This window comes from Ictidomys tridecemlineatus, chromosome 8 (assembly GCF_052094955.1).
Source record: "Ictidomys tridecemlineatus isolate mIctTri1 chromosome 8, mIctTri1.hap1, whole genome shotgun sequence".
Taxonomy (NCBI): domain Eukaryota; kingdom Metazoa; phylum Chordata; class Mammalia; order Rodentia; family Sciuridae; genus Ictidomys; species Ictidomys tridecemlineatus.
The window spans coordinates 64,167,606-64,192,671 of NC_135484.1; the positions used below are offsets into that span (position 1 = coordinate 64,167,606).

The window sequence follows — 25,066 nt, forward strand, 5'->3', positions numbered from 1 at the left end:
TTCCCTGCAAATTCTATGATTTTGTCATTTTTTATTGCTGCATAGTACTCCATTGTGTATAGATGCCACATTTTTTTTATCCATTCATCTATTGAAGGGCATCTGGGTTGAGCCCTAATATCCAGAGTATACAAAGAACTCAAAAAATTAGACAATAAGATAACAAATAACCCAATCAACAAATGGGCCAAGGACCTGAACAGACACTTCTCAGAGGAGGATATACAATCAATCAACAAGTACATGAAAAAATGCTCACCATCTCTAGCAGTCAGAGAAATGCAAATCAAAACCACCCTAAGATACCATCTCACTCCAGTAAGATTGGCAGCCACTATGAAGTCAAACAACAACAAGTGCTGGCGAGGATGTGGGGAAAAGGGTGCACTTGTACATTGCTGGTGGGACTGCAAATTGGTGCGGCCAATTTGGAAAGCAGTTTGAAGATTCCTGGGAAATCTGGGAATGGAACCACCATTTGACCCTGCTATTGCCCTTCTCGGACTAATCCCTGAAGACCTTAAAAGAGCATGCTACAGGGATGCTGCCATATTGATGCTCACAGCAGCACAATTCACAATAGCTAGACTGTGAAAATTCCTTTAAATAACAAACATTTTGATAGGTACTTTCAAGTATGGAGATCTATGAGGAAGATACTTTTTTTCCTGTCCTCTAATTTTACTTTCTGTCAATTTGGTACCATCCAGCACTGAGATATGAGTATAAATTGTACACACACCTGTTTTCACTCCCAAACTGGATGGTGACCTCTATAGAAACAGCAGCTTTGGATTATGTCATTATGTGGCTGCACAGTGATGGCAGAGTACTAGGCTCAAGGAAGCTCTCTGTCAAGCTAAGCTTATTGATATATTCTCTTGTGTTTATTTTGTTATTAATTATCTTAGTCTGGTTTCTAAGAATCAGAATATAATTAAATAAGTTGGATGCAGAAAATATATTAAGGGTGTGATCTCCAAGTGAGGCCTATATAGGAAAAAGAAAAATAGGAAACAATCTAGCTTAGTCCAGCCTTAAGCCATGCCCATGAGTGGGATAATGAATCTGAAGCATAAATTTCACCACAAAAGTGCCCTTCTGAGTTAAGAGAACCTACTGTACCTATGATTCAGTTGCTCTTTTTGAGTTGTGATTACTCTGATGATGTATGTTTGGGGCAGGGAGTGTAATGGCCTAGTTTGTAAACTTTATCTCTGGTTTTGATAGTTAATGGGTCCAATACTTAGCTCTCAAAGCCATATGCACTGTTTTTCTATTCTACAGCTTTCATTAAAAATAAACACAACAGATAGGGTGTGCTAAATTACAGAAATTAATTTTCTCACAATTCTGGAGACTATAAATTCGAAAGATCTAGGTACTGGAAAAATTGGTTTCTCCTGAGGCCTCTCTTTGACTTGCAATTGGCCAAATTTTCTCTGGTTTCTTACCTACGTGTATATCTCTTTCTGTCTTTTCCTTTTTTTTAAGGACACTAGTCATTTTGGATTACAGTCCTAGTCTTATAACTTAACTTTAATTATTTCTGTAAAGGCTCTATATCTTAATATAGTCACATTAGAGATTAGGATTTGAATATATAAATTCAGGATAAGAGTACACAATTAAGTCCATAATACCATGTATCTTTCCTTTTTTTCTGACAGAGTACCACATATGGACACTGGTTTAAGGAGTATAATGCATTCTGTCCATCAGAAGCCTATTGTGATGAACTGGACACAGCTTGCTGATACAACAATGATAAGTAACAGGAGATTCTAGCTACCTTATTTATGCAACTCTCTGGTCCTACTGGAAATTCTAAGTCCTGAATGTATCATTTTGATCTTATAATGAATTGATGTTGAGCCAAACTTACACAATATTATGATATGGTGGTCTGACATTACCTAGCATATGATGAGAAATTCTGGCTGCATGTTCATTTGATGTCTCACTGTCAGATGATTTACATCAGAAGAACCTAGTAGCATTCTAGGAGATATTTGTATAATGGCATATACTTCTGTCTTCCATTTGGCTTGTTCTTTCTGCAAAATCTCTGAATTCTAAGTTGCAACTCTTACTGGCACTTGCCAGAGTCTTCATGTAGCATACTTTTATACAATAAATACCCTAGCAACATGAGATCTGCCTGATAATTCCATATAGTAACAGGCACCTAGACTATTTGGACCAGTTATGCACACAGTTATAATATGCACAGAGCCATTTCTTACTCTGGGACTCATTGAAATCTAGCAGCTTCCAGGTCATCTCATGAATGGATTAGAGCAATATTCCCAAGTGTAGAAAACCTGCCTTCAAAACTTGAAGTCAGCCAAGAGATGATTCATAGTTGAAGAAAGTACAAGGAACAATCCCTTGTCCAGTACACATTGAAAGGAAAATCCTGACATGACCTACACTACTAAACCACCCTTGTTAAAACAAACAAACATTAAAAGGCTTTTGCACAACAAAGAAAATAAGCATGAAGACAGAACCTATAGAATGAGAAAAAATCTTTGCCAGCTACTCTTGCAATAGATGACTAATATCCAGACTATATAAAGAATTCAAAAAACACCCAATCAATAAATGGACAAATAATCAAAACAGAATTTCTCTAAAGAATAAATGCAAATAGCCAAAAATTATATGAAAAAATTTTGAACATCCTTAGCAATCAGATAAATGCAAATCAAAACTACACTGTATTTCATCCCTCTCCAGTTAGAATGGCAATCATCAAGAATACAAATAACAATAATTGTTGGCAAGGATGTTGGGGTAAAGGTACACTTAAACATTGTTGATGGGACTGCAAATTAGTACAACCACTTTGGACAGCAGAAATAGATTACTCAAAAGACTAGGAATAGAAACACCATATGATTCTGCTTCCCACTCATTATTTATCCAAAATAACTAAAATCAGCATACTGTAGTGATACATGCATGCCAATGTTTATAGCAGTGCAATTCACAATAGCCAAGTTATGGAACCAACCTATATGTCCACAATAAATGAGTGGATACTGTATGTATATATATATATATATATATACATACATACATACATACAAACATACAGTGGGATTTTAATATAAAGAAGAATGAAATTATGGCATTTGCTGGTACGTGGATGAAATTGGAGAACATCATGCTAATTGAAGTAAACCAGTCATAGAAAGTTGAAGATTGATTATTTTCTGTTGTATGTATAAACTAGAGAGAAAAATATAAAAGAAATAAAAAACAAATCTTACAAAAATAAAAGGGACATCATCAGAGTTGAGGAAAGAGATTAAAAGGGAATGAGGAGAGAGGGGAGAGCAAGAAACTGTACTGAGGGAAAAAAATGACCGAATTATGCTATGGCCATGTAGTAATATATTACAGTAAATTCCACTTTGATATTTAATTCCAATATACTAATAATAATATTAACAGAAGGGAAATCAGTAAAATAGAGCAAGCAGATCAGGGAGAGGGAAGAGGAAAAGGAAAGGGAACTTACTGAGGAATGAGATTGATCAATTTGTTATGTGCATGTATAAATATGGCATAATGAAGTCTAGTATGTATAATTCTAATACACCAATAAAAATAATAAAAATCTGCATCTTTAAGGCAGCCTGAATATTTGTAGTCTATCTTCCACAGGGTGATGTGTTTGTATACCCTAGGCTATTGAAAACCACCCCCCATCACACTGTTGATAGAAGGTTCCTGAATATCTGTGAATTTTTCCCTCCTTCTTATCTAAATAAGAGATTTAACTGTGAGTGTATACTGCTGCCTGTCCCATGTGAATGTTAACGACTTCTGATCTGCTTTTTATTTGTGTGGAAAAGAACATATTCTATAACTCAATAGCCATATGACACACATTCAAACTTCTCCAGTTGGGCCTGCCATTTGGTTGAAACTGTGAAAATCCACTGTCATCTTTCATGATACATTTGATTCTGCATAAACTAGACCAACAAATTAAATAAATATATAGTGGATTCTACATCCTTATATCCTTTAAGATTGAAGATAGCACTGATCTCACACATTCCCCTGCGGATACAATATTGTTTTGTATTTATTATCCTAGCTGAGAATGATTTAGTAGGAGAGTTTCAAGGGCTTCTACATTTACTACAGTTGTACCTCTTGAAATATCAAGAAGCCATTTGAAAGTTCTGTCAACTTCAGTATGTCCATAATGATTATACAAACCAAAAAACTGACTGCCAAATGGATCTCTGGAACCATAGATCCAATGCAATACAAACTCAGGCCAGGAATCCATTATTAACTGTTCCTATATGTTTCTTTCTTGGAAGGGGGCTGTGAAAGTGTTTCCATTCTCTTGTTTTAACCGCCAACTTGATTGTGTACTCAACAGACCTTAAAAGATTTGCTATTGTCCTTTCCCTAGTATTTAGTTATAAAATAAATGACCTTTTCCTTTGGAAAAAAACTAGGGAAAAGTACTGTATACAATTGTCATTTTGTCAAAAAGTATCTCTTAATAGAAGGGAAACTATCTCTCCTTAATTTAATGTATTGTGCTTCAAATAACTGTATAAATATGTAGTATATACTATATAGAGAATAGATAAATTAATTGATGTATCCACCCAAAATTAGATGAACCAAGAAAGAATGTGCAGAAAATTGAATACAGGTAGCCCAATAGAAGATTGTAATCTTTTGCTAAATTTTCAACATGCATACACATAGTAGATAGTAAATTCAGAATATAGAATAGTGTTATCTATCTATACATCCATGCATGCCACGAGAGTAAAACTCTATAACATATAATATTTTACACATCTGTCTTTCTACTTGCTGATAACACTATACTATGCTAGTCATCTCTAAAATGGATTAACTCACCAAATTGCCATTCCTCCCCACCTCCTTATACGGTAAGTATTTCCAAGTTATGTCTTGTGCTTACCTACTATGGTCTTCTAACCTCTGCTATTCCAGGAACTGTCAACCTCATTGTTACTAAGGAGACCAATTTTTTTTTTTACAGGTAGTTGAGGCTGAAATAGTATAGCCCCTAATAGCTTATAAAAGATGCTGGCATCCCCTTCACCATGGTGTATACTCTAGTTTCTTCTAAGAAAACAAAAATTAGAAAGGGGATTTTCAGGAATTATGTGGTAAATCTTTTCAATAATGCTCATTTTAGCTGAGTCTTTGCTTATTTGTACCAGTCTAGAACAGCAGTCTAGCATCTCTACTACATGAAATACACCTTTTAAATATAGTGGAATTTAAAGCCATTGCTTTTCAAGCTCTCAAAAAGCTTCCAAGCAATGTTTTAGAACCATTTCCAAGGTGTGAAGTTCCATATCATAGAAGGAGTCTAGCATATTAACACACTCTCTTATTCAGCTTTATATTCCACCTCACCAACCTGATCCAAAGCCATCAAAATCCTGTCCTTGTGGTAATTTCCCCAGCTACTATAGCACTTTTTAGCTATTCCTGCAACTCTGTTCTTATAGCTCTCCCCTCTCTTGGCAGGTTCTTCACTTTGCCCACTGGGTTATGCTAAGATGTGATCTCAGTCATTGTTTATGTGGCCAATAGGGGAAAAGTAGATGGATCCAGAAATGGTTAGTATTATATTGAAAGGAACCTGTGTGCCTCACTTGAGGCTTCTGCAAAGACTTCAAGCAAGAGGTGAGAGAGGCTCTATTATATAACAAAGGGACCATTGTATCACACAACCTAGAAGTTTCAAGGGGAAGCTAAAAATCCAAGGTTCTGTTTGTATACATACTCAGATAATAGTAGTCCAAATTTCAATGTCTCTTTTTTTAACCTTTTGTAGTTTCAACTTGAGCATATAAGACTTTCCAAGTCTAAGTAGTGAGATTTCTCTGGAGTTCTGTGACTTTTATAATTAAGTTCTGTACCTGGTCTTCAGTTCATCTGCCTTTCAGTTACAGGAGTTGAAGATCTCTTTAAATGCTGCCAAGAAAGCCCTCTGACTCTCATACTTGACTTTAAATTGGTGATTGATTGCCCTGAGTCTGTTGTTTCATTTTTTTTTAAAGCATCAATGGCATTGAGATAGCCTCTCAGTTCTACAGTCCCTATAATTTATATTTCTATTGTGCCTTCAATGCCAAACATAGTGCAAAAACTAGTATATCCCATCCAAGTTGACCTCAATAACAACCTTAGTAATTACACTGTGGCTATATTCCAGAGACTATGCAAACTCTATATTTCATCCATGAAGGCTGGGGTAAGTCACCCCCCAAGTTTCTAATTACAGGATCCCATTCTTGGAGTTTGCTTCCTAAGACTACTTTTTATATTATCTTAAATCATTTTCCTTAGAAACAAACTATCCAGGGTTTCTACTGTTCCAATGAGAAAGATTTTGTTGTTTGTTTTATAATACCTATAATGGTGAGTAAAGTAGGATAGAAAAAGAAAGAGCTAATCAAGAATGTGGTATCAAGTAAAATCTAGTATTGGCCTATCTATTTGGCTTTCAATAAGTCTGTAATATAAATCTCACCACAGTGTTGTCCCCACTTGAGGCAAGGAAGTTAGACTTCTGTACACCTGTATCTATCAAACATTGTCTACGTTTCATTGTTGAAAGGAAAAGGAGTTTTGAAATCTCCCTGGCTAGATTGCTCCTATCAGCCAAGGACAGTACTCAAGGTACAGGACATGGGGTGGTGGGGAGCTAGGAATTGTGTGGGTGGAAGCTGATATATTTGCAACAATACTGACAGCAAGTGAGAGATGGATGCAGCAACTGAGGAAAGGGGAATTAGGTGAGGCACTACAGATTCTAAGCTACCTCAGAAAACATTTTAATCTATCATCTTTTTTTAAATAAATTCATCCAAAATCTATTAGAATATAGAAAAAAGATATTATACATACAACTTTCAATATATTCAAAAGTCTCTGAAAACTTGTTTTAACATGAAGGAATCAGAAACATTCATATATGATATCAAACTGGGAACTAGAAGTGACATTACATGGCATTCTTTTTGAGAGGCCATACAAGAAAAATTCATTTGGCTAGCAACGTAACTCCATTTTGCCTCCTTCAGGAGTGGCTACCAGCCAATAGCAACTTAAACTATTCAAACACAGGTGGGAACTTAAAAGGTAATGAATTCAGAAAATCAAGCTCTTAAAAATTATAAAATTATAAAATTTGCATAATCATAGAAGACAGTTTTAAAAAAGCTTTTTCCAAAGATATTAATAAATTTCTTTGGAATAATAATAAACCTTATTGGAACAATTCTATACACAATATATTTGAGTCTTTCTATATAAAAATGAAGTCTATATTAAAATGAAGCATGTTTTCAATATATTACTACTTTTATTTATGTACTCTTACCTATCTGTCTAGTATTCCACTCCTGTAACCAACCTAGGAATCTGGCATTCTTAGGCATGACCAAGAAGTCAAATACCTCCATCAGTAATATATCACCTAGCCAGTCCATTCCTATGAAGCACATTAGATATTTTTATTATCTTTCTATTCACTAAAGCTTAAATGCCCAATATTTCATTTTAAGTATGATATGAGTCTCTATATTTCCTATAAAATATCACTGACATGATGGGAAAATGGAAATACAAATTAGACAACACACACACAAATACACACAAACACAAACACACACACTTTAGATTGCTAAAATGCAGAAGCCATCAATCAATGGTCAAGAAACGTTTTTTTTCCCAGAAAGTTGAGAAGGAGAATGATTTAAATGAAAGGAAAATCTTATTATCCTATTATTTGTTAATTAGAAAATGAGTTGATTAAATTTCCCCAACACAGCTCAGGAAATTCTCAAGGTTCATACAGCAGGACATAAAGCAAAGATAGCTTTGAGACAAGTCTACTTCCAAGAAGTGCTGACATTTGTTTATATTGGACTTAATCTGCTGCAGTTTGTACCAAGTGAAGTTTGCATGTTATCATGGTTTTCTTCAACAAGGAAAATTAGGTGAATAGAAAGAGGAAGACAGATTTGAAAGCCTATAACTATAAACAACCTCAACAAATCCAAAAGGAAATAAATAAATATTAGATAGAACTGTGAATATCTCTTACACTGACCACCACTACTTCCCTCGTCTTCCTTTTTTCTGGCAACTGCACCTTTGAACTGTTGTGGACATCATAAAGTTCCCACCAATAGGACTGGAGAAGAGAATGTGCTAAGGTGTATTTGATGAGGAACAAACCAAAGGACACTGTAAATCCTATTAGAGGGCACATAGCAGTGAGCCTCAGCCTCCTCTTGAGACTTTCAAGACTTGAGAATAAATGCTATATCACTGGCTCTTTGAATGGTCTCTTGATGAGTCTCACCTACTGGGCTGTTACATATATGAGCTTTCTCCTCAAAATGTATGAATTACACAAGTACCAAGTCCACCATGAACACTACAGCAATATCTATAAAGTAGTAAAGTGGAAACTACTTGAGATTATCAATAAATAATCATTGAAATAAGGATTACTGTTAGCGGAGATGAGTTAATCCAAATTAAGATGGGGAAAGCAAAATATGTTTGAGGAAAAAAAATAGGCAGGAGAAAGGATTTACAGCATGGCAACATTTTATTTAGAAACTCTAAACATGTTTAAGCAAATATAATATATAAAATCCATATATTGAGTATATAATGCAGGAATAGAAAAGTATCTGAAAGAATATGTAACAAAATGTTCATAGAGATATATATGGATGGTAAGATCATAGGCAATATTTTACTCTTTATATTCTTTATCGCATAAATGTTTACATTTTTAATCAGAAAAACATCAATACAAATGTTTCTATCCCTCATGGCAGCTTACCATATGGTAATGATAAAAATGTTGATGTTCCACTGCTATGCATGTGGACTCTGTCTTCAATGTGTTCTTTTTCTGTTATTCTAAGATAATACTTTACAAAAAAAGTTGAGAATCCAATAGAAAGATTATAACTATTAGTCAAGACAGAATTTGCTTCACCCTTGGGTTAAATGCTTCCCCATTGTGATAATAGATTGGTATCATTTTGGCAGATGCTTACATAACAGGACAACTTCAGTGTGATGGTCCTATTTGTTTTATGTGACTGTGCTAAAGCAATTTACATCTTTGAAGTTTGGCTACTTGGTTATTTACATAGCATATACTTCAGACTTCTATTTCTGGTAATGATGGATGAAATAATTCCTACTAACACTACTGCTAAAGACCCTAGAAAAAGCAAGATAAATATTCAAATACTTGAATGCATTGGAGAGCTCTGAAGGCCAAGATCTGGGAGAAGCTGAAACCTAGACAAGTAATCTTGGCAACTGAGCCTACTTTTTCCCTAGGGACATCTGTAATTCTTGAAAAGTTGGCACAATGTCTAAGGAGATAAGTAGCTTTTTTGATAAGAGTCAGGATGAATTGCAAGTACTTCTCTCTTTCAGGGACTGATGCCCAGCTCTGATTCATCTTGATTCTTGAGCTTGGGTAAAGGTGATCACAGACAACAAATATTTCTGGTCGCCTGACATAGCAAAGTTAAATCTCTTTAAAAAAAATAAATAATGATGCATATCAATTTAAAAATTTTCATCAGGGATACCTTCCTTTAATATTTCCTTCAGAACAAATCTGATGATGATCAAGGCTTTCAGTTTTGCCTTGATTGATAATAAATTCATTTTACTTTCATTCCTGCAGAATATATTTTCCCTGGAACAGAATGCTATTGCTATTTTTCTTTCAGTATCCTGAAGATGTAATTCCATTGTCTTCTTTCTCAGTTTCACTGTTCACACAATAAAATCTCTGATGCTCAAATTTCAAAGTATTCTAACTTCTTAAATCTATTCTAATATTCTCAAAAAGACAATAATAAATAGATTGGGTAGATTCCTATAAGTCTCCATTAAATGTCTCCTGTTCCTCAACATCAACTCATTCATCATTTCAGTGTACTGTGGCTTCTATCCCTAACTTCTGGAATTGTTCTCATTAAAAAACAATAGCATCTTCATTGTTAATATGAAGAACACGAAGTAATGCTATTTTGTTGTTTGCTCAGAAGCAATGCTCACAGTAATGGCTCTTTTTTATATCTTTATTTTTTTATTTTTATGTGGTACTGAGGATTGAACCCAGTGCCTCAGAGGTGCTAGGCAAGCACTCTACCACTGAGCTACAACTCTAGCCCCAGTCAATGGCTTTTTTTTTTTTTTATGCTAGATTCCCTCACAGCACTCTCACTCATTCTCCTTGTCTCTCTAAGCAGTCCTTGGACTTTAACTTTTTGTCCTCCTCTTTCTGTTACAGCTTACCCTTTGGCCATGTAGACAAGCCTTTTAGTTACTTGATGGTCCACAATCCCCTAACCCTTCATCTAGTATCTCTTGCCTAAAACTTCCACTCTCCTGCCATGGATTCACCTTGAATCTCAGTTTAAATTCTATTTTCTCAGAGAGAAGGAGGAGAAAAAACGTTCCTATTGCTCATACTTGGTTAAGAGCTCCCAAATTTTAGTATCAACCACATGATTGGAGATGTTTTATTTTATAATTAATTACTGGCTTAATTATATTTAATATTTCTCACTAGAATATCAACACTAAGAGCATAAGAACACTTTGTTCTTTCTTGGTTCTACAAGGCATAGACTATACAGCCTTAACTAGTGAATAAATCTATACTATTCCCTCCTTTCTCTATATACCATGCCAGTCCTTATATTAAGCTTTTATTACAGAATTTTTGCAAATAGTCCCCCAGAAGATGTATATGTCTTTTACTGTCTCACATTTCAATTTACAAAATGCTTTCAGATCAATGTATCTACTTGGCTTTGAAATACTGTGGTTCCTCTTCTTTTCACCAAACACATATTACTGGGTAATCTTATTCAATAATCATCTGTATGTTTTCTAATGTGTCTTCAAATATATACACAAATATGTAGGTGTGCTTGTGTTTATATATATATGTGAATGTATGTATATGAATGTGAACATACGTACTGTCAAATCCAGTATATTTTACATATTTATTATATATGAAGACTAAGGCTTAAGGATAAGAGATAAGCACTTATAAATATGGAAAATAAATTATATTGTGTGCAACACGTTGTAGTTACGTATTTTAAAATAAATGTTAATTTATGCTACATGTGCAACATTTGTTATATAAATAAATGTTTGATCATAACAAATTTTCTGCAATGCAACTCACTATCTTCCATATCTCTAAGTTCCTGTTTCCTCATTATTAAGACATGGGGAATAATATTACTATTACAATTATGAAATATTTTATTCTCTTTATTTCCTCAATTTAAATTTTCTACAGACTTGTCTTGGTTACTCTATCAAATATATAAGTTGTCAAGCCTACCACACCACCGAACTTTTCCTCGTTTTTGTATTAACACATCACTGTTTTGTAATGAATTCTATTCCTTCATAATATTTTATGAAAGAATTATGCCCTAATTTAGGCCCTTATTTATTAATTTGTGAAAGCCTTAATGTCAATGGACTAATATAGGGATGTCTAATTTTACTGTTCTTTGCTTTACTGTCTTCTACAAATGTTGATTCGTTTTAAGAAGTTGAAGGATTGTGGCAACACTGCATTGAGCAAATTATCAGCACCATTTTTCAACAGTGTGTGCTCCCTTCATGTCTTTGTCACTTTTTGGTACTTCTTGCATTTACAAACATTTTTATTATTATTTCTTTTGTAGTGATTCCTGTGATGAGTGATCTTTGATGTTACTGTTGTAATTGTTTCAGAAAGTCACAAGCCTCACCCAAATAAGGTGTCGGACTTAATAAATGTTGTGTGTTTAACTCCTGCACTAGCTAACCTCTCCCCTGTCTCTCTTTTCCTCCTCATGCCTCCTTAGTTCCTGACACACAACAGAATTGAAATTTGGTCAGTTAATTGCTTTGAAATGGCCTTAAACTGTTCAAGTAAATTCTAAATCAAAGACCAAATATGATTAAGTTTCATGAGGAAGACAAGCCTAAATCTATGTCCCTTGCACTAACCAGTCAGCTAAGTTATGGCTTCAAAGGGAAAATTCTTGAAGGAAATTAAAATTGGTACTTTTGTAAATATACAAATAATAAGAAAGTAAAACAGTCTTGCTACTGGGATAGAGAAAGCTTTAGCGATCTGGAGGGATCATCAAACTGGCCACAACATTCCCTTGAGCCAAGTAAAAAAACAAGGCCCTAATTCTGTTTAAGTCTATGACAGCTGGAGAGGTGAGAAAGATGTAGAAGAAAGTTTGAAGCTAGCAGAGGTTGGTCTATAAGAGTTATGCAAATAAATCATCTCTATTATATAAAAGTGGGGTTATAGAAATAAGCCGTCTCTATTATATAAAAGTGCAAGGGGAAAAGAAAGTGGTGATGCAGAAGCTATAGCAAATTATCCAGAAAGTTTAGCTTAGGTAATTGAAGAAGGTGGCCACACAAATAAAGAAAATTCAGTGTAAGATGGAATAATCTTATATTGGAAAAAGATATAATCTAAGACTTTCATAGCTAGAGAGGAAAAGTCTACACTCGGCTTAAAGAATGCAAAGCACAGGCTGACTCACTTGTTAGTGGCAATGTATCTGGTAACTTCAAATGGAAGATAATCCTTATTTACATTCCCCAACTCCTAAGAGTCTACTTTGCCTGTGCTCCATGAATGGGAGAACAAAGCTTGAGTAACAGCAATCTGTTTGCAACATGGGCTATTGAATATATTAACTACACCATTGAGTCTCATTGCTCAAAAAAAAAAAAAAATTAAAAATAACAAATGATTCCTTTCAAAATATTACTGCTCATGGACAATGCACCTGGTCAACCAACAGCTCTGACAAGAATGTACTATAAGACTTATGTTGCTTTTATGTCTAGTAGCACATATTTGCAGCCAATGAACAGGAATAATTTTAAAATTTCAGTCCTATTATTAAGAAATACATTTAGTAAAGTTATAGCTGACATTAAGAGGGATTCCTCTGATGCTTGTTAACAAAGTAAATTAAAAATTTTTGGAAAATATTCACCAATCTAGGTGCCATCAAGAAAATTTGTGATTCATGGTTTGGGGTCAAAATATCAACATTAACAGGAAAAAATTGATTTCAACCCATGTGTATGACTTCAAGGAATTTAAGACTTCAGTTAAGGAAATAACTGCAGATGTGGTAGAAACAGCAAGAGAACTGGAATTAAAAGTGGGAGTTTGATCACTAGAAGAGTAATTAATTAAATGAAAATCAAGACTGAATTAAATATAGCAAACAAACTAAAATGGAAGGAAATAACAAATATCTACTCATAATAAAACTGAATGTAAGTGGCTTCAGCACCCCAATTAAAAGCCACAGATTGGCAGAATGGATTGAAAAATAAGACTCAACCATATGCTATTTGCAGAAGACTTATCCCATAGGCAAAGACACTCATAGGCTGAAAGTAAAAGGATGGAAAAATATATTCCATGTAAATGTAATCTGAAAACAAGTTAACAAAGCAGATTTCAAGTAAAAATTAAGCATAAGAGACAAAAGACAACTACATACTGCTAAAGGGAATAATACAGCAAAACAAAATAATGATAGTAAATACATATGTCAGTGTACCTACTTACATTTAAAAATAAAACAAAACAAAAAAACCTTCTTCACATTAAGTTCCAGGTAGACCCCAATAAAATAACACTGGGTAATTTTAATACATCCCTGAAAGCAATAGGTAGGTCATCTAAACATACAATCAATAAAGGTACTTCCAACCTAAATAATACTATAAATCACATGGATCTAATAGAAATATAGGAATATTTCACACCCAAATAGCTGAAGTTACTTTCTTTTTAGCAGCTCATGGAATCTTTTCAAACTAGACCATTTATTAAGTCACAATTAAGTCTTAGCATATACAAAAATTTATTGATATAATTCCATGCATCCTATCAGATCATAATGGAATCAAACTAGAAATCAACAATAAAAAATTATAAAAACAACACAAACAGATATTTTATATGAGGAATAGATCGTAAAATAAATAAAAGAAATCAAGAAAATTTTATATGAGAATAAGAAAAGAGATACAACATATTAAAATCTGTGGAATAACATGAAGGTGGTTTTAAGAGGAAAGTTTATAGCATTGAGGGCTAACATTAAAAAAATAGAAAGATTACAAATAAAATCTAATGTTTCACCTCAAGGCCTTAGAAAAGGAACAGCAAACTAGAGCCTGAATCAGTGAAAGACAAGAAATAATTAAGATCAGAGTCAAAATTAATAAAATTAAAAATAAAAATCACAAGGTTCAACACAACAAGGTTAATTCTTTAAAAAGATAAATATGATTGATAAATCCTAAGCCAAACGAACCAAAAGAAAGGGAAGAACCAAATAAACAAGATTAAAGATGAAAAAGGAGATATCACCACAGATACTTACAAAATGCAGAGGATCATAAAAATTACTTTGAAAATTCTCCAAAAAACTGAAAAATCTAGAAAACAGTGACAAATTTCTAGACACATATGACCTGCCCAATTGAACCAGGAAGATATAAAAAAACTAAACAGAACAATATTAAGCAATTAAAAGCCTTCCAACTAAGAAAACACATGACCAGATGGATTCTCAGTTGAGTCCTACCAAACCTTTAAAGAAAAAAAAAACAGTTTTTCTCAATTTATTCCATGAAATTAAAAGAGAGGTAACCCTCCCAAATACATTATATGAAGCCAGTATAACACTGATACCAAAACCAAAGACACACCAATGACAAGACAACTGTAGAAAAATATCTCTGATGAACATAGACTCAAAAATCCTTAATAAAATGTTAGCAATCTGCCTTCAAAAACATATCAAGAAGATAGCACAACATGATTAAGTGAATTTTATACCAGGGAAGCAAGATTGGTTCATTTAAAGAATAAGAGACTCAGAATAGCCAAAGCACCTGAGCAAGAAAAGCAATGCATGAGGCATCACAGTACGTGATCTCTAATTATACTACAGAACTATAGTAACAAAAACAGCATGGTGTTGGTATCAAAATAGACACAAAGACCAATGAATATAATAGAAGATACATAGACAAACCCACATACTTACAGTCAGGTAATACTTAACAGAAGTGCCAAAAGCATATATTGGATAAAAGATAGATTCTTTAACAAATAGTGCTGAGAAAACTGGATATCATATGTAGAAGAATAAAGCTAGATTCCTATTTCCCACACTCAACAGAACACAAAGCAGAACAAAGATTTAGGAAATAGATCATTAACTTTGCAACTGTTAGAAGAAAGCATATGGTTTACACTCTAACATATTTGTGAAACATATTCCTTAACTGAACCCCTAAAGCTCAAAAATCAAAACCAGCAAATTGGATTGCATAGAATTAGAAAATTTTCACACAACAATGGAAACAAGATCCCCAAAACAGCGGCTATAGATGGAAGAAAATCTTTGCCAGATACTCTTCTTATAGGAATTAACATCACAAGAACATAAAGAACTGAAAAATATTAACACTAAAATTAATGCAAAAGTGAGTAATGCAGTCAATAAATGGACAAAAGAACTAAACAGACATGTATTCAAAGAAGAAACACAAATGACCAATAAATGTATGAAAAAATGTTCATCTCTAGCAATTAGGAAAATGCAAATCAAAACTAAGCTATGATTTCATCTCACCCCAGGCAAAATGATAATCATCAAGAATACAATAATAAATGCTGGTGAGGATGTCTGGGGAAATCGTACATTGTTGATGGGTTTGCAAAGTAGTGCAACCACTAGGGAAAGTAGTATGGAGATTTCTAAAAAAACTAGGAATGGAACCACATGACCCAGAAACCGCACTTTTTGGTATTTATCCAAAAGAATGATAGAATCAGCCCAGGTGCTAGTCAATAGATAAATAGATTTTTTTAAGTGTTTTATATAAACACAATAAAGTTTAACTTAGCCATAAAGAAGAATGGAATTATGGCATTTGCTAGTAAATGGAAGAAACCAGAAAACATCATGCTAAATGAAATAAGCCAGACTCAGAAAATCAAGAGTTGAAAGTTTTTTTTTTTTTTCTCATAGGCAGAAACTAGAACAAATTAAGGGAAAAGTGGGGGAGGTCAGGTATCATAAAGACAGAGGGAAGGTTTGTGAAGTAGAAGAAGAAGGAGATTGACTGGAAGGGAGGAGGGACAGGAAAGGGGAGGAAATGCAGAATAAATTTGACAAAATTACACTATGTGGATATATAAATATACTTCATTGAAATATATATATATATATATATATATATATATATATATATATATATATACCAATCAAACATAAATTAATTAATCAGAGAAAAGAAAACAAGTAGAGAAAGAAAAATAAGGGGAGAGAGAAGGGAAGGGAAAGTAGGGGCACTGGGGATTAAAATGGAGTAAATTTTATTCCAGGCATGTATGATTTTTGTCAAAATGAATGTAACTGTTATGTATAACTATAATTCACTAATTAAAAAACAAAACCAGATGGTAAATGACTTTTTTCCTTAGGATTCCTCTTCCATTGTGAAACAGATTAGAACTGATCTTAAAATATTGTGTGGCATAAATGATTATTTAGGTAACTATTTGCCAGAATATTAGTGATAAATTTACAAAATATGTTTCAAATATGTATTGTAATTAATCTGTTTTTAAAAAGGCACTAAATGAACACAATATTTTATTTACTTATTTTTTATGTGGTGCTGAGGATTGAACCCAGTGCCTCACCGTTATACAAAATACATGTATGAAGATGTGAATTTGGTGTCAACATACCTTATATACAATCAGAGATATGATAAATTGTGGTATAAAATTGTATTAAGAATTGTAGTGCAAAAATAAGTAAATAAGTAAATAAATAAAACAAAAATAAGCAAAGTACATATATGAAGACACAAAAAATAAAGGTATTAGAGTTGAAACAGAAGTGGGAATAAGGACTAGGGATGACCAACTAATGCCCAATTGACAGCTGAAAATAAAGTAATAAATTGCCTTCTTGATTAAAAAAAAGTGCAGCCTGAAGATGTAACTGAATTGCTACAATCTCATGATAAAACTTTAATAATGAGACGTTGCTTCTCAAAGAAATTTGAGCAAAGAAATTTGTTTCTTAAGATGGAATCTGCTGTTGAGACTGCTAAGAACATTGTTAAAATGACAATGGATTTAGAAAATTACATAAACTTATTTAATAAAACAAAGCATATTTTGAGAAGATTGACTCCAGTTTTGAAAGAAGCTCTACTGTGGGTAAAATGCTATTAAATAGGCTTGCACATTATAGAGAAGTTTTTTTGTTTGTTTGTTTGTTTTTTGTTTTGTTTTTTTTTTGTGTGTGTGTGGGTGTGTGTGTGTGTAAGGAAAAGTCAATCAGTGCAGGAAATTTCATTGTCTTATTTTAAGAAATTGTCACAACCACCCCAATCTTTAGCAACCACTACTCTAATTAGTCATCGACCATCTACATCCATCAAGGCAATACCCTCCACCAGCAAAAATACTTGTTTAAGAACCAGATGTTTGTTAGCATTTTTAAGCAATAAAGTATATTTAAATAAGATGCTAATAATGCTAACATTATGTCTATAAAATAAGATGCTAATAATGCTAACATTATGTCTATAAAATTATATATATATAATTTTATAGACATAATGTTAGCATGCACCTACTACACTACAGTATAGAATAAACATAACTTTAATATACCACCAAGAAAGTGAAAATTATGACTTGCTTTATTGTGAAATTTGCTTTACTGAGGTGGTATGGGAGTATACCTGCCATATTTCTGAGGTATGCATATATTTGAATATAGGGCTTTTAAAGACCTTTCAATTGTCTTTAAATATAATTAAGGTTACATGAGTTCCTAAGGTTGGGGTATAGGCCCACTGAGAAGAGGCAACAAGAAGACAGTAAGAAAGCAACCATCTGCAAGCCAAAGAGAAAGAGACTTCAGAAGAAACCAATAGTGTCAGCTCCTTGATCTTTAGCATCCAGACTTGAGAATGTGAGAAAATAATTGTTTTCTTAAAGCCATCTATTCCTAGTATTTTATTACAATAGCCCTAACAGATTAATATAATCACATTCCATATTACCAAACCAATCTAAAACCATTTTGGCCATATCCTTCTTCCATACATATCTAAGATACCAGTATCTTCATATTAAATGTGTTTGGTTTTACATTTTGGCCTTTATTCCCACTTTATGCACTCAGATCGAAATTTCTTCATCTTCCTGAGTTTTAGATGTCTCCTATCAGTTCTCTTTGCATCCCATCTTCATCTCCTTTATTATTCTTCAATCTGATATCTAAATCATCTTTCATCAGATGAAGTTGATTGTGTTACTTTCTTTTCCACATAATGTCCTTTAAATACATAGTCCTTTAGGATTAGATGCAATGTAACTTATCCAGCCATTTCTCCATTGCTCTTTCTCTGGATTCCAACCACACACACACACACACACACACACACACACACACACACACCCCAAAAAAAAAAATCTACCCCAAAATAAGCTGATTATTTCTCTCTTGACTCAATGAAGCCTCTCCAACATGCCTGAGCAGAATAAGTACACTGTCCTGCCATTAACCTTTTTCCTTTTATCCATAACTCTGTCAAACATTCATAAAATGCAGTGAGTACATTTACATTTCTATCTCACTGGACTGTGAGTCTTTTAAGGACAAGAACAGCAAATAATTTGTATTTTTATTTTGCATATTTAGCAGTGGACCTGACCTTAATGCTTGAAAAATGTGTTGAAAATGAATATAGAAAACAAATCAATAGTATTCAAGCATAATTCAATTTTTCTTCTAAAAAGTCTTAAAAATTTTATTGATATGAGCCAAGTTCATATTTCTTAACCAAACATTTGAGATTTCTCTCAGCAAAATATTTTCCCATCTTCATGCTTCTGTTTCCAGTGTTTTCACATCTAGTCCCAATTCACATGTTACTTCCTACTAGCTATAAATGACTTTAATTGTATCTTCTTAACATAATAGTTTTCTGTCTGGTAATATAGTTATTTATTAGTATGTGCCATCATCTATTTTACACTTTAAGCCTGTTAAAGTGAAAATCCATATTTGACTCGTCTTTAAAGATTTAATGCCTATCTTGTTCAGATGTAAAACATTCTGGAAAAAGATTTGGCATCTACTTTATGAGTACTTATTGAGGATATGAGTTGCAACAAATATTTTGTCCGTAAGTCATCATGCATATATCACAATCTGTGTAATATAAATATTTATAAATGAAAATATATGCTAATATATTATTTGTGTTATAATATATTCAGAAAATTTTTAACTATAAAGATGAAAAATTAAATAAAGTATAAATGGAAGTTCTCATGCTTTATCCTGTATACTAATGGATCTGATTGGGCAACTTTTGGTGGGATAAAGCCCTCTTTGGAGACTATTAATGTGGACATTATTTTGATTATATTATAACAAAGGAATTAATAGTAGCCTCTACTAGTACTAGTCATCTAATGTTATTAAGCACCCATCATGATTTAATTGCCATGTTAGGGAACATCAGTCCATTTTAGGTAGGAACAAAATCTGGTCTGCTATCATGTTATTTGCTGAATGCCCACCATATGTCACACACTGTGCCAGATACTTTGTCTTCACAATCTCATGTAATCCTATAAACAATCTCGTGAAGTAGTAATCACTATACTTACTTCACAGATTTCAGAAATATTTTCAAGCAGACTTTCAGAATGATTAAAGTGTTAATAATTGGCCCATTCTGGAGTTACCCAAAATTTGAATCTACGTTTGTCTATGCATAAATGCTATATTTTTCCTGATATAGCAGGTCATAGCAACTTTTTTTTAAAAGTTCAAATGTTTTTAATCTAAAAGCCATTTTAAAATGATTTGACATAAATGTAAGTTCATCAGTTGTAACAAATATACCATTTTGGTTAGGCAAGTTGATAACAGGAGAGGCCACTCTTGTGACGGAAGAGGGGGCATGTGGGAAATCTTTGTGTCTTCCACTGGATTTAGCTTTGTCCTACACTCCTCTAAAAAAACAAAATATATTTTTAAAAGATCAAACATTTCCTTCTCTTCTGAAGTGCACAGCTAAACTCTTGGCATTGTCCTTACATTGGCCTTCTTACCTCTTCTGTGACAGTCTACACAAGCACCTTGACAGAAAGAAAAGGAGACTTGACCCACAAATATTGAACTCCAAGAGTACTGGAGTTTCCTGATACCCTTCTACTGATGAAATTTCATATTATCATCTCACTTTTACTGTATCTGCTCTATTTTTAACAGGTTTAATAAAATATGTACAGATTCAACACCTCTTTTTGTCAAAATTAATTTCAGAATAATTTCAGAATTAAGTCAAAAAAGTAGATTACCTTAACTAATTAAAAATTATGTTATCATAACTATTCTTTTCATTGCCTTCTGAATTTTTAAATACATTAAAATGCATTTTAAAAATTTTCTCTACTTAATCTAATAAAAATAAGCCATCTTCTTTTTAGCTTTCACTCTCTCTTCTATACCACTTACAATAGATATTATGGGGGAATACTTCCCAGGTTTATAAAAGTCTAGTACAAGATCTTAAAACTCTTTATCATTAGAACAGTACTTTGGAAAACATGGCATTGTCAAAATATTTTTCAAATTCTTCTTTTAAGATCTATTTTTAGCACAAATTTAGGCAGACACAGCATTAAATTTATATACAAATCTTTAGAAATACAATGATATTTAAAAATTTGATAAGATTCCCCAAGAAATGCATCTTTAAAAATATACTATGACAAAAAAGTATAAAACATTACCTTATCAGAATTCTGCAAGTGCCTAACTAAAGAATACCATGATTGTCTTCAGGTAATTTTATGAAAATAAAATTATTCTTTCACTGAGAATAATAATATGATAGAATCAAATATTAAACATTAATTTTAAAGTTTTGAATATATTAGTTACTGATTTATTAAAATGGTGAAATCAGTCCATATAAACAATTTTCTGCTCAAATTTGAGAACATTATATTCTGTAGTATTGCTGTGATAAATTTTGGCAAATAATGGTAAATAATTTGAGTTTCAATTCTATTGAAAAATAGTTTTAATTATCTTCATAAAAATTTGCTCAAATCTCAAAAATTATTTGGTAGATTTATAATTCCCCATTCATTGATAGCTGTCTTTTATTGATACTGTGTCGGAAACACAATGTAGAAAATTGAGAGAATTCAGTTATTTACATTTTACTAAAAGTGCTTTTTATTTTAAAATGTTTTGTTTTTTTAATTAGTATTTGGAGGGGATTGCTGTATCCCATATCTATTCTTCCCTCTTCTAGGATGAGAACCTTCAAATGTGAACAGAGCACACAAGTACAATGTTCTGGCTGTGTCTGCAAGGGAACAGCCAAGTACACTAGACTTCCATTCTTTTTCTTTCCTCCCAGGTGGCATGCCAAAGAGGTGGTGAGCTGTTAGTTACATTCATATATGCATTCCAAAATTTGTTCATTAAATAAACGCTTATTTGGTATAAAAAATGCCAAATGTCTTTCCCTGATTTGCAATGTAGAGGTGAATAAGATATGGTTTTATATTTAAACATATAATTCTAGTTGAGACCACACACAAATTTTCAAGCATTCATTCATTCATTTATTCATTCATTCATCCAGCAGTTCACTCATTCAAATGGCAGTGTAGCTACACTGTGTTATGGGAATTCAGAGGAAAAGTGACCTAATTCACTCTAAAAAAGATCTCGTCTTAGGATACAGTGTCCAAGTAAATTTGGGAAAATAAGAAATAATTAGTCAAGACAGAGTGTTGAGGTGCTAGGGTTGTAGCTCAGTGGTAGAGCGCTTGTCTCACATGTGTGAGGCACTGGGTTCAATCCTCAGCACCACATAAAAAATAAATAGATAAATAAAATAAAGATATTGTGTCCTTCTACAACTAAAAAAATATTTTAAAAAAGAAAGAGTGTTGAGCAGGTAAAAGCAAAGAGTATTTATGAGAGGAATCGTGTCCATTTGTATTCCTTTGAGATTTGTTCTATTTGGTATAGAGATTGTATCTAGGAACAAAACAGCCAGCATTGAAACAAGTCAAGTCAACAAAGGAAGATTATGAATGGCTCAAAAATATAATAAGTTAGAGACTCCAATTTTAACCATTGAGGGTTTTATCTGGATAGTTACAAGTATATAATGATGATTCAAGTAAGAAAGCAACTGAAAGTTTCTATTACATTAAAAGAGTAAGTTGGGGAAGGGGAATGAACAGCAGGGATAAGTGGGAGGTTATCACAAAACTGTATTGTCCCAGGTGGTTGAAGAGTATATGAGTACAAAAATGAATATGAGAATGGACTAACATTTTAGGAAATTTGGCAGTGAATAAAAAGGAGAGAAAAACCGATAGCTGAGTGAAACCATTAAAAAGTAGCAATCAGCACAAGGTTTCTAATTTCCCTGGTAAGGCATCACAACCCACCTGACATGCTTAATAACCAAATAAATTTGGTTATTCTGATTGGAGGATAGATTCTGTAATATAGAATAGGTCTGGTGTTATGAATATGTTTCAGAAAGAACATCCAATCATAAACTGTAAATCTTTTTAATTTTGTATTTGGCTTTTCTTGATACATAAATGAATCTTTTCCATACTGGAAGATATACCATAGAGTGGTACTACCTGAAAATAATAATATTGAAAAGAATAGTAATATTAATATGACTCAGTTTGACCTCTCATCTCTGATTTATACCAGTGTGATGTATTGCTCAGCACAGCACTTTAATACCTAAAAGACAACTAAACCTGAGTGGCCTTCTCTTCTCTGACTCCTTTCTTTCTCTTAGCTCCCACCCGCTATTTTTCTCAGTAAACTGTGGCCTGAAAATGAAATTGGCCTATAACCCATTTTTGTATATCTCAAAACTATGAATGTTTCTACATTCTTAGAGAACTAAAACTAAAATCATATAATTTATATGATTTTATATATATATATATATATCTCACAGGCCTACAGTGACCCAATAATGCCTGAAATATTTATTATCTTAATTTTTACAAAAAAATCTTAGCAACTGCTTCACTTCTGTGGTAAAGAATCAAGTCTTTACCAACATTTTTTATGATCCTATTTAACTCTAGTTCACTAGCTTCTGATTATTTCAACTCTAAGTAACTGAAGCACTCCTGAAATTTTTCTTCTAGAGTTCTTTGTTTGTTTCTTTGAAGTGTCAAATTTAGTCACATATATCACTTGAAGTTTTGTCCATTCATGTTTCATTTTTAAAAGATGATTGAAACCACAGAAAAATGAACTGAACATCTTCCAACATGGGTATTTAGCTCATTTCGGACTGTAGGCTTGGTAATTGCCAATGATTGTTATAAAGAAAGAACTGCCAACAAAATTTCTCATTTTTCACCTTATTAGGTTCATTAAAATGATTAAATTCACTTTATATTTTTCTCCTTCCACAGCAATGGACCTCTAAACACAATATCATCTATAATCCTAGGAAGAGCCAAGCATATGGATATAACAAGGTTTTTAATTTCTCTCCAATATTATCAACAAGTCATCATCACATTTCAAATATTTACTTTCCAAATCCTCAGTGGTACCTCTCTTCTAATTTTTTTTAAAAATTATGTACACTAGTCAGACATGATGATGTGTGACTATATTACAAATCTGGGGAGGCTGAGGCAAGAGAATTACAAGTTCAAGTTCAGCCACAGCAACTTAGCAAGATCTTGTCTCAAAATTTAAAAATAAATAAAATGTGGCTCAATAGTGAAGCACTCCTGGATTCAATCCCCAGTATTGAAAAAAATAAAAATAAATAAAAATATGTACACTAAAAAATCATGTTCTTTTCTGAGATCTTTTCATTATCATGGTTTTCTACAAATTATAGGGTAGTGATTCTGAAATGTCCAATACAATAAGCATTACAAAAAAGTTTGTTATAGAATGCTTCAACACCCACTTAACACATAAAGATAGAAGCTCTTTCATTATTAATGTAAAATAGAATATATTCTGAGTTATTCAAGAATAAAAACTTCAAGGCTGAATGGCAACAACATTTCTATGTAATGAATCTGTTTACACAGAATAAATTTAAATGTCTTAGGTTTTTACTGGTATCTTTTATGGACTAAATCAAACCCTAAGGATGTAATCAAATTAAAAGGATTAGTGCTCATTAATATACTGCAAGTAATATTTCATCAAACTTTCCTAAGTCTCTCTCAGAAAAACCAATAGATAAAAGCAGGCAGTGCATAAAAGTGTCTGTCTACTGCATTAAAACATGACGAAAATAATATTTCTTAACATTGCCAAAGAACCATCTATTTCTGAAGATCATACCAGTTCCCATTGCATAGGCCAGTAAGGGTCATTAAACACCAATGGGTCTCTGAGTCCTTCTTCAGAGTCAATGACATTGTAGACTTCACTCAGGATCTCATTTTCCTCTACACAAGGTCTGCAGGGCAAAGAAGGCAAATGAACTATGAAAAACATAATCACTGCTTTTACTGTTGCTTTTTTGTCATAAAAATTCCATTTATTTAAATTCCATTAAAAAGCACATTTGGCTGCCGAGAGCATAAATACACACTTTTATTATACTTAGCATTTTTCATTTTTAAAAAAATCTGACATTCGTTTAGATAAAAATGTTAAAATATTTTCAAACTACCTGTTTTTGCTAACCACTTTCTATGTGTTTGTTTCATACAATAAATGCAAGAAAACAAGTGATTTTGAATGTAATTCCAAACCTCTGTATATATTTCCCATTAGAAGTTATCAATTTACAATGATCATTATCCTTACTATGTCATGTG

The 25,066-nt window shown here is 32.7% G+C and overlaps 1 protein-coding gene across 4 annotated transcripts in view; it reads right to left on the reverse strand.

Moving 5' to 3' along the window:
- Positions 1–25,066, reverse strand: part of LOC144365869 (uncharacterized) — a 546,961-nt gene that overhangs the window by 134,818 nt on the left and 387,077 nt on the right. For 2 of the 4 annotated variants that reach the window (XM_078018586.1, XM_078018585.1), the window contains exon 3: positions 24,585–24,702. The exons of the other annotated variants lie outside the window; for them this stretch is intronic. In XM_078018586.1, coding sequence (XP_077874712.1) covers positions 24,585–24,702 — 118 coding nt within the window. The remainder of the gene's footprint in view (positions 1–24,584; positions 24,703–25,066) is intronic. 4 annotated transcript variants of the gene reach the window in all.